General features: G+C 53.2%; 1 protein-coding gene across 1 annotated transcript in view; it reads right to left on the bottom strand.

Moving 5' to 3' along the window:
- Nucleotides 1-388: 388 nt before the first annotated feature.
- The window catches only part of CDH13 (cadherin 13), a 983,749-nt gene continuing 964,539 nt past the window's right edge, over nucleotides 389-19,598 (bottom strand). Inside the window, exons 12-14 of the mRNA XM_062176103.1 lie at nucleotides 9,466-9,699; nucleotides 6,758-6,976; nucleotides 389-1,440 (exon numbers count right to left, since the gene is read on the bottom strand). Coding sequence (XP_062032087.1) covers nucleotides 1,433-1,440; nucleotides 6,758-6,976; nucleotides 9,466-9,699 — 461 coding nt within the window. The 3' untranslated portion in view covers nucleotides 389-1,432. The remainder of the gene's footprint in view (nucleotides 1,441-6,757; nucleotides 6,977-9,465; nucleotides 9,700-19,598) is intronic.

Raw genomic sequence — 19,598 nt, 5'->3', positions numbered from 1 at the left:
AATGATTGGCTAGAGAAACAAATACAAGTAAGTAAGCCGATCTGTGTAACTGCACTACAACAGAGACAACATGACTCCTGCTTCCTACAGAAGGCTAACTGAAAACTCCAGGGGCAAACGTAGGTTGCATAAGAAAGCGCGCGCGTGTGTGTGTGGTTAAAACCATTAGCTGCAGCTGCATTAAGACGTGCTAAGACACTCGCCTCGCCTGGTTTGTGGGCAGCTCCAGCAGAAGCCACAGGCCGTCACTAGTTTGCTTGGAGGGAAAGGTTTGGTGTGAGCTTTGCTGGTTCGTTTACAGTTCATTGGCAAGAAGCTAGCGCTGGCACACGCACCGAGTTTCCTCTTACTGCTCCGTGCTCACAGAATGAAAATCAGTTCCACTTCATACAGAAGAAACAGCGTTTATTTTCAGGTTTGCAAACAACGGTAGTCGATCCACACAAAAGGGTACTTTTAAAACTACCTGCATGTACTCTAGTTTATGCGTGTGTCTAGGAAACAAACGGCGTGTAGGTGCATACATGTCTGTCTATACAGGTGGGTACATATGTGTATACAACATGGTACCTGCCGACCTCTTGGTATGTGTGTGCGACCTCACCTCCGTGATGGCGCTCCAGGGGATGTGGGAGAGACTGTCTACAGTGGGACCAGCGCTACCGGGGACTCGGGATGCACACCGCTGTGGGCTGATCCCCTGGAAAGAGCGTCTCTGCCCTTTGCCTGGCGTCTGACCGTAAAATTCCCTTCTCTGCTCATCACCGCCTTGGCTCAGGACCATGGCGCGTGCCGGCAGTCCTCACACTGACGAGAAAGGACTCCTTTCTCTGCGCGGCCCCTCTTGCACCTGCATGGCTGTCATGGCAGTGGGCAGACTGGACGGGTGGTGGAGCTGCAGCTTCAGTGCCCTGTGGTGTGTGGGCAGATGCTGAGGCCCCGGGAGGGTCCAGCCGTGGTCGCGTCTCCCCTCTCTCACCATTCACGGAAGAATGATGTATGGAAGCTAGGCTTCTCCTCGCGGTCTGTCTATAAATACCGTGTATATACACATACAGATACTCATACATATACAAAGACTAACCCACAGACAAAGCCGGATGTGTGGCGCACTGGCCGGCGTCATGGCAACACATCAGAGAAAGTAGTCACTGCTCCTGCCCCCACAAGCTCAAGTTACCTGTCTGATCGCTAGTCACTCAGGGACAACTCAGAGGATTCCGTTAATTAAAAGAGGAGGGGAGATGCCGTCGAGATGGCCAAGTACAGACTAAGTGAAATCGCAAAGAAAACAGAAACCAGCAACGACCGAGGCCCAGGCATGGAGTTCGAGAGCTGCAAACCACCATCTTCAGATTTGGATAGACTGTTCTTTGTTCTTTTTCCTGTTGCTATGGGAACTTGGGAGTCAAGCTTCGGACGTCAGCAGTTCTCACAGACCTGAATGGGGGAAGGTTCAGAGTTAGGCTGGGAGGGACCACGGCTCGATTCAAAGCAGAAGAGCAAAGCACAGGAGTGGCGATGCCCGGGCTCTGACGCACAGCCCGCCGCTCTGCAGGACGGAGCCACCCACTCGGCTGGACTTCCTGCACCTGCTGAGAGGCTCTGGGACGGGCGCCTCTCCTCTCTGCCCAAGAGCGGCGTGGGCGCTGTGGCCACGGAGCACAGGCCGTGGCTGCTCCAGGAGCAGGCTGACTGCAGCGTTCAGACTGATGACCGTTCCACACGCAGACACTGGGTGCCGGAGCGGGGTCCCCACGGAGGCTCCCGCAGGGTGTCCCCCTGCTTCCCGGTCTGCTGCAACAAACGGCGGCACACCCGGGGCCGAGAACAACGTGCATGTGCTCTCTTCCCGTTCTGGACATCACCGGTCTGAAGGGGGTCAGCAGGGGCTGGAGCCCCTGAGAGAACCCATTTCCTTACCTGTCCAGCTCCTAGCGAGTGGATCATGGCCCCGCCCTCCATCTCTCTGCCCCACCTACAGTGCCCTTGGTTGCCACCGTCACGCACTCCTCCTCCTTCCTCTTTCGTGGACTCTGTGGCTACGTGGGCCTCACCTGGCTAACGCAGAGCGGCCTCCCTGTCCTCGGATCCTGGGCTTATTCTGCGTGTAAGGTCACACGCTCACAGCTGCCAGAGCTTAGCACGACGGCTTCCCGGACACTGACAGGAGGCACCGCCCCATGGTGCTGACTTCTTGGCCGTGCCTGGTTTCTCTAGCAGGCCCCGTGCAGTAGGGCACAGATAGAGGCTTCTCCAGAAACCTGATCTGGTCAATGCTTGCTCAGCCGAACACACGGCTAGGCTAGCCCTGTTCTCACGGCGTATGTTCCCGCCAGTTCCTGCACTCGTCTCATTCAGGTCGCCTGGGGACGAGCAGTGGTGGAGCCTCCACGCCAGGCCACACCACCCAGCATGGTCAGCAGGAGGTGCCCCGTCTGCAGGACGCCCGGACAAGCAGCCCAGGCAGGGGTGTGTCCTGTGCCCCGAAGGGTGGTGACCCTCACCCCTGGCTTCCACCCCCTGGGTGCCACTGGCAGCCCCATCCTGGTCACGGTGACCAAATACTTCTGGACATCCCCACCTGTTCCCTGAGGGGCTAACCAGTTAGAGGAAAAAAACAACTCTGAATAAAATCCACTAACTTGGCTTCCAGTTCCTTGTTTCCAGTCAGTTCTAGACCATGATGTGATCGATCCTGCTTCCCAGGGCTGTGGGACAGCCACAGGAGTGATTGGTGGAGTTTATGTAAAGCTCTTAACCTCCAGGTACAGCTCACAGAAAGCTCTCCGGGGTCAAGGGTCCCTGTCCAGGAAGACAGATTGCCAAGTGTGGCTCGGGCCTCTGCGGCGATGGACAGCCACTCTGCCGGGGTCTCCTGCGTCTCCTCACTCTGTCTCTGCCCGCATTCATCTCACGGCAGGAAGCACAAGCCACTGAGACAGCTCAGAGACTGTAGAACAGGCAACCGTGTCTTCAGGGGAAGCCTGAGAGGAGGCAGGCAATCCGAGCCAAGGAAGCCGTGGTGGTTGTGTGGCTACACGATTGTAGCTAACTGAGTACTTACGCTGGGTGAATGTTACTGTATACAAAAGGCACTGATGGGCCAGCGCCGCGGCTCACTAGGCTAATCCTCCGTCTTGCGGCGCCGGCACACCGGGTTCTAGTCCCGGTCGGGGCACACACGGATTCTGTCCCGGTTGCCCCTCTTCCAGGCCAGCTCTCTGCTGTGGCCAGGGAGTGCAGTGGAGGATGGCCCAAGTCCTTGGGCCCTGCACCCGCATGGGAGACCAGGAGAAGCACCTGGTTCCTGCCATCGGATCAGCGCGGTGCGCCGGCTGCAGCACGCTACTGCGGCGGCCATTGGAGGGTGAACCAACGGCAAAAAGGAAGACCTTTCTCTCTGTCTCTCTCTCACTGTCCACTCTGCCTGTCAAAAAATAAAATAAAAAATAATAATAATAAAAAAAAAAGGCACTGATGAGGCCGGCGCCGTGGCTCAATAGGCTAATCCTCCGCCTTGCGGCGCTGGCACACCGGGTTCTAGTCCCGGTTGGGGCACCGGATTCTGTCCCGGTTGCCCCTCTTCCAGACCAGCTCTCTGCTATGGCCTGGGAGTGCAGTGGAGGATGGCCCAAGTCCTTGGGCCCTGTACCCCATGGGAGACCAGGAGAAGCACCTGGCTCCTGGCTTTGGATCAGTGCAATGCGCTGGCCGCAGTGCGCTGGCCACGGCGGCCATTGGAGGGTGAACCAACGGCAAAGGAAGACCCTTCTCTCTGTCTCTCTCTCACTGTCCACTCTGCCTGTCAAAAAAAAAAAAAAAAGGCACCGATGAAAACGTTAACATCCAAGGACAGTTTCAGTGGCTGGATTCGGCGCCTGTCGGTCACCTTACTTGTGCCCCAGACAGCTTCAGCACCCTGCCTGCTCCCTGGGTGAGAGACTTTTGACTTGTTAAAATGGTTCACCTGGCACATCCTTTAATATTCGCGCCAGGGCTGCTTTGTGAGGCCTAAGGCAATGATCAGAACAGGTTTCTGGAGAAGTCTGCCTGTGCTTACTGCCCGGAGCCTGCTAGAGAAACCAGATACAGTCAACAGGACCACAGGTCGGCTCCAGGGGCGGTGCCTCCTTTCAGTGTCATCAGCAGGTGGTTTAAACATCAACACGGACAGTGAGCAATTATTTCATTTGTAGAAAGTGATCTGTGTGTGAGAGAGAACTCTGAACTGCTGGTTCACTCCCTAAGTGCCTGCAATGGCCAAGGCTGGGCCAGACCAGGGCCAAACCCAGGCGTGCCCCATGGGAGACAGGAGCCCAACCACTTGAGCCCTCCCGGCTGCCTCCCCACGTCGGCACTGGCAGGAAGCTGGGTCAGGCGTTCAGAGCTGGGAGTTGCTCCCAGGCACTCTGATGTGGGACGTGGGTGTCTTAACCGCTAGGCTAAAATGCTTGCCCTGCTTAACTTTCATTATTTTCAGTTACTCTTGTGTTTTATTATCTCCCTTGTCTTTAGACGTCAAAGAAGGGGGTGCAGGTTCTTCAGCTCAGTTCTCAGTTGCAACAAAGCCACCGACGGCATCACAGTGAATGGAAGTGCTTAGTTTCCTTTTCTGTGAAGGAGAGGGGCTAACGGCAGGCACCGGCCTCACTGCCACACGCCTGGGGACCCTTACGAGATCGGTTTTCTCACCGTAAAGTGGGATCCAGCCACTAAACCACGAGGAAACTATAGAGGAAAGTTGCCGAACAGCAGGGCGTCTGCTTGGTGCTCAGGGCGTCTGCAGCTCTCAGCATGTCTGGTTAGTTTTCACGGCATTTGGTTAGTGTTCAATGTATCTGGTGAGTGCTCATGGTGTCTGGTTAGTGTTCTGGGGTTCTGGTTAGTTATCCAGGTGTCTGGTTAGTGTTCAGTGTGTCTGGTTAGTGCTTGGGTGTCCGGTTAGTGCTCTGGGTGTCTGGTTAGTGCTTAGGGCATCTGGTTAGTGCTCTGGGTGTCTGGTTAGTGCCAGGGCCTACGGGTTGCCAGCACTGCAGGCACAGTGCCAGCCCCAGGCCTTGCACTTTCAAGTCTAGTCCCTCCCTCCGCCCCCTCCCCCTTGCCAAATCCAGAGTCAGTTAATTCTGTCTTCAACTCTTTCTAGCTGGCTCCTGTCCTTTGGGAAGTGTAACTTCTGGTCTTAAGCATGTGGTGTTCTGTGAGCTTCCTGAACATTCTGTGAGCGTCTCTGGAGTGCTGGTGCTGTGTATCACCACACTGCAGGAGCGGTGTCGGCTCGCGGCGGCCGTCTGCCTGGTTTCAGGTTGCCCGGCATAAACACCTGCCCACTCCTAGTCTTAACACTCGCCTCCCTCTTCCTCGTTCCTGCTGCACAGTGCACCCAGTGGGCCGGCAGACAGGAGCTGTCCAGGCCTCCATCCGTGGGGTGGGACCATCCTCGCACAGCTCCCAGGGCTCCTGGGGAGGCGTGCCTGGGGCTAGGGTCTCTGACGCAGGCATCGCGGGGTGCCACCTCTGGACTGTCTTGCTCTTTGGTTATCCTTGTATGCATCTCTCGCCTGACTGTTTTTTTCCCTTTTGAAAATCTTTCCGCATTTCTTGTCAGCCCACAGCCCCAGCTCCGGGTCTTCCCCCTCTGCAGATGCAGTTGGTTTCCACGTCACAGATGAGGCTTAGGGAAGACACCCAGCCACTGCCTCCCCCTTAGATTCTCATGCAGAGGTGGCGTCAGGAAGCCATGAGATCAGCCAGGCCTGGAGACCGGACTGAGCTGGGGGTGGAGGGTGTGGCTGGAAGGTGTCAGACTGTTGGGCTGTGTAGCCTGGGGGTTTGGAAGGAGCACAGGGATGTTGGTGAGGAGATGGTGCAGCCCCAGGGGGTGAGTCAGGTGGGGGTGGGGCTGGGGGGGGGAGACCTTCGGTTCTGTGTGGGAAATGGACAGTTTGAAGGATCAGGGGACCCTCGGGGGCTTCTCCTAGGGCTTCCCACGGGACCCTGCTTCTGCACGGAGCGTACCCGCAGCGAACGCTGCCGCGCCGGGTCATTTCCTGCCGCCCACTCCCCTCGGCCACCAGGTTGCGACGCCTTCTCTTCTAGATGGCCACTGCCACACTTCCTGGCTCACAGTGACCGCTGCTTTCTCAAAATGTACACAGCAAGGCCCCACAGGCCACGTCCGGGGGCCCCAGCACACGTGAGCTGTGTAGTCGCGAACACTCCGCCACCAGGAAGTCACGGACACAGATGTACTCCTGGCATGCCCACCTCCGTACCACTCAGCGTGAGAACTCCTTTGTTTCCAAGAACATTTCTTTCTATTATGGTCACTGCTACCAGTCAATGGGACGTACTCATTTATCTTTGTTTTACCTTGCAGCCCAGCCTCCCTCTGCGAATGCTCTGGTCTTAGAAAGCTACAGGATCGACTTCAGTGTGGCAGAGGTCACTGCACAAGGCAGAGAGGACTAGGCCCCGGCAGACCAGCAGGCCACCCTGGGCACATTTCACAAGCTCACAGCGAGGGGCACCTGGGGCCGGTTCTGCTGATCCCGGGGCTGCAGGACAGCAAGGGGCCGGCGGCGAGTTGTTGAGATGCCACTACGCGCGGCAGCACTGCTACAGGGAGCATTTTCTGTGGCCTAGGCCAAGGGTGACTGTTTCCCCCAGTAAGCTGCTTTGGGAAGACAGACGGGAATGCAACGGGCATGTGAGGCCAGCACGCGCCACAGTGTGCACTGCCGTGAGGCCGACTTACAGGCTAAGGTGAAGAGTGTGGTGAGCAGGGCGGCCGCCAGGCTGGCACGCAGGGGCCCCGCGGCGTTGCAGTCCACTTTGGAATTCTTACAGGAGCACACTTGCACCCTGAGATCTGTGACGCTGCTCATGGGCGGTCTCCCCGAATCTGTCACCATGACGGGCAGGTTGTAGTTGGCTTTGTTCAGGTTCTGCAGCAGGCTCACCAGGGCGTGCGTGTCTGCAGAGACGAGGAGGACAAGGTGAGACAGGACCCACTTCCACCCCACAACGTGCACAGACTGGGGCCGCCCTAGAAGTGAGCTCGCGGGAAGGCTTAGGCTCCGGTTCACAGCCGTGGAGTGACCACACGCATGCATTCCCCAGCGGCTCTAGCCCCAGGTGGCTCCTGCACCGGACACAGCAGGCAGAGGACACCTCCGGCGTCCCAGAGTTCTACGGCGCAGTGCTATTGTGATCAGTCCCAAGTGGACTCACTGTTACGGAAATGGCCGGGCACCAAGAACTCCTCCCTGAAACGTCACACCTGTGAAGCCGTCTCCACAGAGATGGCGCTCAAGGAGAGAAAGCTACGTGAAGCCCCCCACCCCCGCCCCACAGCAGGCAGAGTCCCCGCGTGTTGTCATGGAGGTGGCGTCTGCACTGTTGTGACGGAGCCCCAGCCCCCGGCCCGAGAGCTGCATGCAAACACAAGCTTCCTCGTGCTCCGTGTCCGGTGGCACCGAGAAGTGGCCACCACCCCACCCCCCCGCCTGCTCTTCTCAGTCACTCTAATGACAGGGGGACTTTTTTTTTTTTTTTTTTTTTTTTTTTTTTTTTTTTTTTACGGGCAGAGTTAGAGAGAGATAGAGAGAAAGGTCTTCCTTTTTCTGTTGGTTCAACTCCCTAGTGGCTGCTCCGGCCCCGGCCCGCGTGCTGCGCTGATCCGATGGCAGGAGCCAGGTGCTTCTCCTGGTCTCCCATGGGGTGCAGGGCCCAAGCACTTGGGCCATCCTCCACTGCCCTCCCGGGCCACGGCAGAGAGCTGGACTGGAAGAGGAGCAGCCGGGACTAGAACCCGGCTCCCCTCTGGGATGCCGGTGGGGCAGGCAGAGGATTAACCTAGTGAGCCATGGCGCCGGCTTGGCAGGGGGCCTTTGTAAAGCCGCTCTTCTCTTGGTGTGAACAGTGCTGAGTAGTCAGAGAACAGCTGGGGACAGGAGAAGTGGAGCTGCGGCGGCACGTTCCCGCTTCAGGAAAGCAGGCGGGAGGACAAGCCGTGGCGCCGGGAAGATGGCGTCGGCTGGAGGACGGCCGTCCCGGGAGCCGACAGTGGCAGAAGTGACCGAATGACCGACGTGGTCATCGCTCCGCCGCGAGGCGATTCGCTGATTTCCCTCCCACGGAGGAGAAACTTGAATGAGGAAGTCTGACGGGAAAGAACCAGCGGTGGTCATTCAAGACGGCCACCGCCGTAACACCCAGCGAATAAAACGCTAACTCCTCAAACAAGAGAAACGCTGATTTAATTAAAAATGATCCGTGCAGCCGAATCCATTCTTTAAGAGGCAATAAAACAGAGAAGCAGGCCGATAGAATCAATACCAAGTGGGGGCGACTAATAAAATAAGACATGAAATAGGGCCATAGCAAGAGAGACGAGGCTCTGTAATGGGACATTTTATGCACAATTGTACAGGGCCTCCCCCCTCAGAAACGCTCTGGCTGATGTAAGACGTGAACCCTGCCCAGGCCAACCGCACAGCGAAGGGTGAACCCGTCCCTGCAGACAGAGGCTGTCTCTAACGCATGTGTGCTTCTCTCGTTCCTGTTTTGGCTTTATCGGGAGACAAGGTGAACTTCGTCGTGAGTTCACGAATGGGAAGGGGGCGGTGGGCGTGTGCCGGGGGGATCTTCCCTAACTGGATAGGTGCTGCTGATTCAGCCCCCACAAGGCCACGTTCTTAATTCCGCCTGCCCGCCCACGAGGAAAGGCTGGGGGACGGAGACATTGCTTGCGAGTTTCGTAAGTGGGAGAAAGGACACGTGGGACAGGAAAGCCAAGTGTCTGAAAGCAAAGCCACGGTCTCTGCCGACCCTGAGCTAAGCTGGAAGACGTCCGCAGCAGAAAAGGGGAGCGGAGGGAGGAAGGCCTTAGCGAGTCTTCACAGCAGGGGGTTCGCTTGTCCTCAGTTCCTGTGGGCGGCAAGTGCGCCACGGCCACTCCCAAGTGCTGGTGGAAGCTGGGGTGCACGCCGTCCTGTTTCCGAGCCGGGAGACGGGGGTGGGGGCAGAAGCGAGGAGCCCCCGTCTTCAGAGCGGCCGGCCAGTGCTCTGTGCAAGCCACTACACACAAAGAACCTGATGGCTTAGTTACAAGAAAAAGGGAAGAGGAGGGGTGTGGATGACAGGCCTGCGACGGGCGCCTCGGGCCGGCAGGGATGCAGCCCGCAGGGGTGTTGGGAGGACGGTGGGGCTATGAGCACGGTAGAGAGCGGGTGTACAGCGCTGCAGGGCAGTGCGGGGAAGAGGAGGGACGAGGCAACGCTTACGGAGAAGCGGCTGAGCCGTGTCTACAAACCACTGGTTTGCTGGAAGGGACACTGTCAGCACGTGCCGTGCATCTCTGAGTTCAACTATGCGAGAGTTGGAGAGGAAGATCTCTTAAGGAAAGAGGAACTATGTGTTCAAGGTCAGAAGGGTGAGGCAGAATGTTCTAGGCAGACTTACTGTTGATCTTGGAGATCTTCCAGACCTTGTCAGGAACAGTTTGTTTGTGGATTTCAAACTTGAAAGGATCCGTGTTTGGGTGCAGATCCTTATCTGACGCTCCCAAGATGACGACGCTGAGGTTTTTGGCGTCATCGCAGACTTCGGCTACCGTGGGGTGGATGACGGGAGCGTTGTCATTCACGTCTTCCAGGGTCACCAGCAAGGTCCCCGTGCCAGTGGCAGGAGGGTTGCCTGTGGAGGAGAGGGAAGATGGTGGCAGAGGTCAGAGGTCGTGCAAGACTTGCTGAGCACGGTTCTCTGTGCAGTATACACTCGGGTGTGCGATGCACACTCAGCGTGAGCGTCGCCCAGCATGGTTCTCTGTGCAATGCACACACAACAGACTTTGCTTGCAGCAATGGTTTCAAGGGGGACAGGAATAAATGATCAGATTTTTTTCTAGTTTAGTATGTTACACAACCTTGTATCATACATAAGATTGAGGTTCTTCAGGCTTGGTACAAGGGTGCTTCCAAACATTCTAGGAAAACAGAATGAAAAGATAAGTTTATTTTGGTGCAAAAAGTTTTTTTTTAAGATTGATTTATTTGAAAGGCAGAGTTTTATATATATATATATATACACACATACATATGTATTATATATGTCTACATATGTACATATAAACTATATATGTATATATACATACACACATACATATATGTATACATACATACATATATAGAGACAGAAAGGGAGGGAGAGAGCTGTGGAGGGGTCTTCCATCCACTGAATTACCCCCTGCGATGGCCACGATGGCCAGGGCTGGGCCAGGCTGGAGCCAGGAGCCAGGAGCTTCCCCTGGGTCACCCACGCGGCTGCAGGGCCCAGGAACTTGGCCATCTTGTGCTTTACACTAGGGTGCATTATCAGGGAGCCGGACTGGAAATGTAGCAGCCAAGACTCGAACCAGCGCCCATATGGGAGGCTCGCACTGCAGGTGGCGGCTTTACCGCCTACGCCACAGCGACTGCTCTGGTGCAAAAGGTTTTTAAAATCCACGCTTCAGAGGTCTTCTACAAGTTCATAAAACATGCGCTTCAGGGAAGACTACAGGGGATCCCAACCTGTTTTCGCATCAAAACAGGCTTATCTTCTGGTTCTGTTTTCCACAGACTTCCTAGCTCTCCCACGTTTTGATAATGCTAAGCTTCCGACACCAAAGTCACACTAACACTCCAGTCACTCAGAGAGGAGATAACGGGTCTCACCTTCCCTGCCTATCAAAGTAGATAGCCGGGGTGTTCACAGACGGTGAGTAGACCCTGGGAGACCAGGGCTTGCCTGGAGCCTTCTACCCTAACTAGCGGCTGAGCAGGGCAGAAGGGGTTCCCAGTGGCTGATGGTGCCGCGGGCTGGGCTGGCCCCAGGACAAGCTAGATTGGAGACGAGAAATGGAATCACTAGCGGGCTGCTGGGCAGTAGAAGCAATCAGGGTATAACTTGGGGCCTTCATTTTTTTTTAAAGATTTCTTTATTTACTTATTTGGGAGGCAGAGTTACAGAGAGAGGGAGAGATGAGATACAGAGGTCTTCCATGCAGGCTGTGGCTTTGCCGCTACGCCACGGCGCCGGCCCCGGAGGGGAACTCTGAAGGACTCTGGGCCCCTTCACCATCGGCTGGCAGGGGAGTTCCTGCGGCTCGTCCTCTCCTTCCTGGGGAAGAGGCCCAGACAGGCGCCCATCAAGCCCAACATCCAGATGCAGGGAGGGGACCCGGCTGTGGCCGTGGGGGCTTCGGTCTGGAAGGGCTGAGACACGAGCCGGGCAGTCAGTGGGTCCTTGGCGTGGTGAGAAGGTGAGTTCTCCACTGGGGATGTGATGGGGGCCAAGGCGCTGCACCCAGCCCGAGGGCCCCGGGCCGGACATGTTCAGGATTTTGCACTGAGGCTTGGTGCTGCTGGCTTGGTGGGACAGACCTGAGTTTCCTATGAGAAGCAGGACGATGAGGAGACGTTCCAAGCTGTGCCGTGGATGCGTGGAGGGAAAGACGGTGCTGAGCCCTGGCTGTGCCTTCTACTCATACACACCTACGATTATGTTTAATTGATAAATCAGGCCCAGCTAATAATGAAATAGAACAATCACAGCCTATACTATAATAAAAGGTACCCCAAAGTTGAATTTGTAAGTTAGGCACAGTGAGAGATTAACAACAGTGACTAGTAGCTGTAGTAGAACAAGGATGAGCACATACTATAACAAAAGTTAAAGTGCTTGAGTCTCTTATTACTGGGCATTTCCAGTTAATGGTTCCAGCCCGTGCTTGACCAGGGGACACTGGACCTGTGGAACTGGAACCCCTGGTGAGGGGGGACGCTGGATTCCCGTCCCTCGAGCTTTCTCCCGGCTGCAGAAACGGAATGGACCCTACCGAGCCAGAACCACAGAGCTCCAAGGGTGAGGACTGGGTGCCGAGGTTGGCCTTAAGCATGGGTTGAAAGCAGTGTCCGGGGCTCCTCCCTTCCGTGCCCAGCACCGGTACAGCAACAGCCAAGCCCCAAGAAGCCGGAGCTGCACGGGGCCTGGCACTGCTTCGGTGCTGAGGTTCAGAATGTGTGTGAGCGGGCCACAGGGCCAGGCTCCGGCTCTGTTAACCGCAGGAATTTTATTTTATTTGGAACCTTGACCAAAAGGATCTGCACCTGGACAAAAAAACTGCCCTGAGATTCCTCTGAGAGCTTCCCTTGTTCAGAAGCCGCACATGGATACGCATTTTATCTCGTCACTAATAGACACAAGCAGAAACAGAGCATGATCTCATTAAAAAATACGTACATAAGATTAGGAAAAGATTAGAAGGAAATATATCAACACTTAAGTGGTGATTATCTCTCCTGGTAATTACCATTGCAATAATACTTCTCTCTATTTTTAATTTTCTTAGAATAAGCATGATTATTATAATAATAGGAAAAGGAAATGTTAAACTCAAAAATTATCCAGGGACTAAAAGAAATGTTTTTTTTTCCCCTCCAGTTCTCCCTTCTCTTCTCTTACTCTGCTCATTTTTACAACAGTTTTGATTTTCAGTAAATTCATGAAGTTGTAGCGTCACCACGATCTGACTTTGGCACATTTGCATCAGACTGAAAAGAAACCTTAGGCCTTTCTGTACTGGCGCCCAGGCCCACTCCTCGCCCGGCGCCCGCTCCTCCGCCTTTGTCTCTGCACAGGTGCCTGTCCCGGACATCTCACACACACGGGCGGTGCCCCAGGGGCCTGCGGGTGAGAACGCTGCTCCAGGGCGGGAAGTGATGTGATCTTGCTTGTGAGAAGTTCAAAGACTTGCAGGACGAGACTGGCTTTGATTAAGAAGAAGAGGATGGGCTGGATCTGAGCAAGCAGAGTGCACACACGGAAGACCAGCTCGGAGGCCAGGGCCGTGATGGGGACAGCCGTGAGTGTCCGAGCAAAGGGACTGAGGACGCAGGGCCCTAGGTGGCTCCAGGAGGCTGGTGCACGTGGAGGACTGGCTTGGGAGTGACAGGAGGAGCCCCGGGGAGGGCAGGTTGTAGCACAGGGACTGGGTCACGGGCCATGCCCTGGCCCGGCTGTGGAGTTGGGAGGGCAGGGGAGGAGCAGCCAGGAGACCCCTTGGTGGGCTGAGCTGGTGGTGTTGATGGGAATCGCTGACGCCTGTCTGAATGCCACAAGCAGCTCCCACACAAATGGATGAAAATGTTATGTCTGAGAGGCTGACATGCTTGGTCACCATGGAAACGTCCCACCAGGCGGCTTCAGCCTCCCCATGCAGCCAGGGGCAGCACCACCAGCGGCTGGGGCGGCAGAAGGAGGCGTTTTCTGGTGTCTGACTCTGCACCTGCTTCGCAGGGAGGGGTCTCTGCCTCCCCGTGTCCCTGGAGAAATGGTGAGGTCGCCACCAGGGCGTGGTAAGATGGCCTTTCAGACACTGACGATGATGAAGCTGAGAGAATCAGTCCGCGGCCAGGCCCCGTTCAGTTCCTGGGAACGTTGCCTGGGTGCTCACGAGGCTCCTGCAATCCTGCGTTCAGGCTTTGCAGTCGACAGAGCCACCCATCAGGCAGGTGGCCTCATCCCCGTTCTGAGGCTGAGAGTGTAGGCTCACGCCTGGGGCCACGCAGCTGAGGAAGGGAGGGGCTCCTTCCACAGTGAGGTGGAACCCCAAGCCCCATTACTTCCACAGACAGAGTGGGCTGCCTCCAAATAGCTCTGACCACAGCCTGCCCATTCGCACATCTGAAGGGTTCTTTTATGGGACCATTTTGTCGGTGACAAGATTATAGCTAGTATTTCCAACATGATTGATGCTTTACTGGTACCTGAAATAACAAGAAATGATGGCTAGGTCTTCGATTTATTCTTCTTCCTCAAGTAATAGCATGGCTGCGGGAAGGGTGTTAAACTGGCTGAATTGGGGCGCCATCATCATTAATGGCTTGATTTTATCCAAACCAGCATCTTTTAAGTAGATCAGCCTAAATAATCATACCATGTACCCCATGCAGTCTAGAGCTTGGTTGATCTGAAGTTTCTTTCCCTCAACTTCCGTTTGGGGACCAACCTTATTCAGCCTTCAGGAGCCATCTCACTATGGGTCAAAATGACAATTCTTTCCCCCTCTTTTTCATCAGCCTAAATGTACTTTGAACAATGTTTCAATTTTGAATCCACAATCCACCAGCAATGTCAGAAAATCTATTTGGTAGGGGACTGAGGGAGAACGCGGGCTGGGACATGGTGTATCTCAGCCTGTGAAAACTCGTGCCAGTCTATTCCATTCTCACTCTGCAGCCGTGGTGCCTGGTTCCGTGCCTTGGCACCTCACACCGCATTTCTCGCCGAGGGACTCAAGCGCACTCCCTGCAGGTTGCTGAGTCAGGAGGAACGCACTGCGTGCTCAGTGGTGAGTGGCTTTGCTTCTCTGCCAGTCATCCCCCGTTTCTTGCAGTGGAATCAGAAGACACTTTGGGACACCACGGAAGCCTCCCGATGGCCTGCAGAGGGCCTGGGCTTCCCGGTTCAAAATGATCTCCTGTGCACTGAGGCCGGGGCAGAGCCGACAAGGCTACTTATTCTCCTCTTCCCTTACGGCATCTGCTTGGCACGGGCTTGGGAGAAGGGCGTTTGGGTTTCCTGGGTGAAGTACTCGTCTTCATTGCATAGACCTCCCCAGAGAACCCGAGAGCTCGTTCGGCCTCAGTCGTGGACCGCTGACCCCGACCCAATTCCTGAAGGGAGCGACGGTGACCGATGAGATCCAGGGGAGGCGGCAGGGGGACCAGCTGAGCACAGGTAGACTCCGCGGCAGGAGGTGGCGTGCCAGGAAGCAGCCTGTGGCCTTCCCCGCGGGGAACCTGAGGTCTCTCCTGAGAAATCGTTTCTGACAGTTTCCAGCCCACACGCAGGTGAGACTGACCCTTGACCTTCCTGGGGACTACCTGGGCGGGAGCAGTAATCACCCAGGGATTTGCCCAGTGCTGACACTGTTTGCCTCACTGTCATCACATCCCAGAGGAATTCAATTGTTATTGCATTCTGGAATGTTCCCTCTCCAATTGGTGTTTTCCTTGGCTGTTACCATCCCCCACGGCCTTAAGGTGAGGGAGCCTTCCGTGTCTGCTGGAGTCTTTGATCAAAGAGTCCTGTTCTCTGAAGGCGCCGTCCTAACCTTTTCAGAAAATCTGGGCCATTGAAGGCAGACGGTGCTATCCATCTCTAAAGATAAAATGCTTGCCAACACGAAAGGTCACCCTGGCTTAATTTATAGGATTAAAGGCTTTACTCCTCCAACCACTTAACCAGAGCCCGTTCTGATGGAGCAAAACAGAAACGCATCTCATTCTGTTGAAACGATGCTCCCAGGTAGGACGCAGCGCACCAGAATCGATACTTGCTCCAGAAAGGCGCCCTGAGCGCACCCTTGGCGGATCACAAAGTGTCTGTTCCTCCCCAGGTGGTATCACAAAGCACGATCCCACAGTTTGTCTACGCTGGCGTTGGGGCTCTGGCCAAACAGGGCCAGGAGGCTCTCTAATTTCGTTAGCTTCAGGTCTGGTTTCCGGCCGTGTGTGGTCTGTTCTGCTGCTCCACCCTCACCGCACAGCCCCCAGCCTCTCAGAGGCACCTGCAGGAAAGGACTCTCGGTACCCTGCTATGATCGTTCCCCTGAAGAGGTGTGCGGAGCGGGTGACGAGGAGTGCACGTGTGCCCCTGCAGCGTGCGGTGGGGACTGCGGGGTGCGTGCTCTGTTTGTCCGCGCAGGAATCTCACTCGTCTCCGTTCCTGGCAGGGTCTGCCCATCAGCAGGCTGGGCTGTCCTAGGCTGGAGTGACACGGTGGCCGTGGTCTGTGCAGGCATGAGCAGCACTTGGGGAAGACGAGCAGGGTTCCACACTGTGGCCACGCATTTTTTTTGTTGGTGTTGTTGAATTTTCTTACAAACATGTGTCACAAACACACGGCCTGAAGAACTCTCTCCACTGGAACACATCCACGTGGTGGTCCAGCACTAGCAGACCAAGAAAGTCACCCAGAGGTCACCTGACAGCGATGGTCAGCATCACCAGTCTGAGCGCACAGATGCAGTCATCCCGCGTGCGCCGCTGTGCTTACATTACGCTGGCGAGATTCCCGTGTGCTGGCGGGCGTAGGTGTGGGCGTGCACTCATGCTTGCTGCACTGTGTGAAGGTACCACAAATTGTTACCCCATGTTCACTGGGCATTTTTTTTTTAAATTTTTGACAGGCAGAGTGGACAGTGAGAAATAGAGACAGAGAAAGGTCTTCCTTTGCCGTTGGTTCACCCTCCAATGGCCGCCACGGCCGGCGCACCACGCTGATCCGATGGCAGGAGCCAGGTGCTTCTCCTGGTCTCCCAGGGGGTGCAGGTCCCAAGCACTTGGGCCATCCTCCACTGCACTCCCTGGCCATAGCAGAGAGCTGGCCTGGAAGAGGGGCAACCGGGATAGAATCCGGCACCCCGACCGGGACTAGAACATGGTGTGCCGGTGCCGCAAGGTGGAGGATTAGCCTAGTGAGCTGAGCCCTCACTGGGCATTTGGATGCCTTCCAATCTGGGGCTTTTGTGAGTAGCTCTGGCACCTGCATTTTGTAGAACACGTTTCTGTTGGACGTATGATACCTGGGCATGGCATTCCTGGACCACAGGGTGAACAGACTCTCAGACTTAGCTGACAGCTTGTTTCTAACGTGGCTGCACCCACTGTTTACCAGTACGATGATTTCACCTCCTCGCCAGAGCTTGGTATTTTCCGTTTTTAAATTTAAGCCAGTTTTGCAGGTGTGCTTTTGTATTGATTTTCATTACGTTTCCTGGTTAATTTGTATTTTAATGTTGTATTTTTATAATTTAATCTATGTATCCTTGATTAACTGCGAATCTTTCATGCCCTCTTCTGTGAGCTGCCTGTTCAAGTTCCTGATCCACTCTCCCTTGGGTTGTATCCTTTGCTTACAGACTAGAGGATTTCTTTATATTATACCTGTCTCCTACTCTGTGGGATACATTTTTGACTTTCTTAATAATGTCATTTAAATGAACAAAGTTCTTAATTTTAATTTATATATCATTTGACCCTGTGTGGTTTGGATTTTTGTGTTTAAAAAACTTGTTTACACCAAGGACATGTATGGTCTCTGTCTTCCTTCGAAAGATGCATTATTTCACTTTATTTTAAGTAATTATTTTAGAGGCAAGGGTGTGTGTGGTGGGGGAGGGAGAGAGAGAGAGAGAGAGAGAGAGATAGATACTGGCTCCCAACTGGTGGGTCGTGAAGGCTGGGACTGGGCCAGGTCAAAGCCAGAGGCTGGGAACTCAGTCCAGGTTTCCCTGGTGGGTGTTAGAGACATAGCTCCTCGAGGCATCAACTGGTGCCTCCCATTGTCTTCTGTATTTTTATCTCTAATGTATTTAGAACTGATGATTTTATACAGTTTAAGAGAAGAGTTAGGATATATTTCTTCCACTTTTATCCAATCAACCCATCACTGTTCATTGGCCATGCTGTGTGATATACAGGCTGTGCTGTGTTGTCCTTGTCATAACTGAGGAGTGTGAATGTGTGGGATTCTTTGGGAACTCTCTAAGTTAGTTCATTGGTCAGTTTTCTCCCATCTTCGTGTGAGTAGCACATAGCTTAAATTACTATAGCTTTTCAGTTGGTCCAAAATGTGATAGTGTAAGTTGTCCAACTTATTTTTAAAAATTGCCTTAGCTATTTTCATTTGAAATATTTTTTGGTTCAATCTGTGCCAATCCCCTTCTCTGACAAAAAATGCTGGAATTTTGCTTGATATTGCATTGATTTTGATCATTTATGTCAGTTTGGAGAGCAATGGTATTTCAGTAGCATTGAGTTTTCTAGTCCATGAACATGGTATAGCTCCCTATGTTTGCAGGCTTAAAAATTCTCTTATGTAGTTACTTCCCTTTTCCACGTAGAGGACTTAGACACCTTTCTTTTAACCTATAGCTTACTATCTGAGGCTTGTGGTGCTACTGTGAGTGGCATATTTTAAAGTTTCATTTTCTAATTGCTCATTGACGGGATCTAAAAAATTAACTTTGTATACAGATCTTATATTTGACAAACTTTACTAAATTCACCAATAGTTTTTCTGAAAACAGATTTTTTTCTTTTATTCTCTAACATTTCTGTTTATTTTCTTCTTGTACTGGAACTAATCTCAGGGAAAGGTTTTCATCATTTAGCTGGATGTCTGTGGAAGCAGCAGCTCCTTTTGTAAAGTTTTTTTTTTTTTTAAATCAGATTAAGGAAATATCTTAGTTTGCTAAATTTGAAAAAGATTATGAATCAATGTGGAATTATTTTCAAAGGCAATGGCTGAGATGATCATATCAGCTTTTTTAGATTCACTATTTTGTTAAGGATTTTTTTTCATTTATACTCATGAGTGAGATTGTAATTTTAAGTTCTTGTATGGTGTTTTTCAGGTTTTGGACAAAACTTTTTCTTTCAAAAAGAGTTCCTAATTGTTCTATTTCTGGAAAAGTTTGTTGATGTCAGTGTTTTTCTTTCTCAAATATTTTGAAACATATAGTGAAGCCATCTGGGCCTGCTGATTTCTTTGTGGAAACAGTTTTAACAGCACATTTTCTTCCCCTAAATATTAGAGTATTCAAAATTTTCTATTTCTTCTTTGGCAACTTTTTATAAGTTATAATTTTTAGGAAACTGTTTCATCACATCCAAATCATATTCAAAGTTGGCCAAATATCCTTTCCTCTTCTTAAATACCTTTTTTTTTCTGGAGAGGCAGATGGGAGAAGAGGAGAGAGACCCCATCCACTGGTGCCTTCACAAGTGACTGCAGTGCTAGAACACAGCCAGAACCCAGGTCTCCCAAGTGGGTGACACGGACTGAACTCCTTGAACACCAGCTGCTGCCTCCCAAGCTGCACATTCGCAGGAAGTCAGAATGTGAGGTAGAACGAGGACTTGAACTCCGGCACTCTGATGTGGGGAGTGAGCATCCCAGCTGTGGCTTAACCCAGTGTGCACAGTGCCTAGCCCTAGTTTTCTCTGCCCTGTTACACTGAACCTGTGCTGTGGGGTGCACACAGATTTAGGGTTGTGAGCGGGTATCTCCCCCGCTTGGAATGCTTCCCTTATCGGTGTGAAATGCCCTCACCCCCCAATTACCTCTTGCTGTGTTTTTGCCTTAAAGAGCAGTTTTGGGTGCCGGTGTTGTGGCACAGGTTAAGCTGCTGCTTGTGATGGCTGGCATCCCATACCAGAGAGCCAGTTGAAGTTCCGGCTGCTCCTCCTCTGATCCAGCTCTCTGCTATTGTGCCTGGAGAAGCAATGGGAGATGGACCAAGCACTTGGGCCCCTGAACCCATGCAGGGGACCCAGAGGAAGCTCCTGGCTCCTGGCTTTGGATCAGGCTATCTGTGGCCATTGTGGCCATTCGGAGAGTGAACCAGTGGATGGAAAACCTTTCCCTCTGTCTTTCCCTCTATCTGTAATTTTGCCTCTCAAATAAATAAATAAATCTTTTTTTTTTTTAAAAAAAGGAGTCTGATAATTTTACTTGGAGTATCTGACTCGTTTTCACTTTACCTT

Source organism: Lepus europaeus, chromosome 19 (genome assembly GCF_033115175.1).
Source record: "Lepus europaeus isolate LE1 chromosome 19, mLepTim1.pri, whole genome shotgun sequence".
NCBI classification, from domain to species: Eukaryota; Metazoa; Chordata; class Mammalia; order Lagomorpha; family Leporidae; genus Lepus; species Lepus europaeus.
The sequence above is the reverse complement of the archived record's forward strand: the minus strand, read 5'-3'. Positions and strand labels throughout refer to the sequence as shown.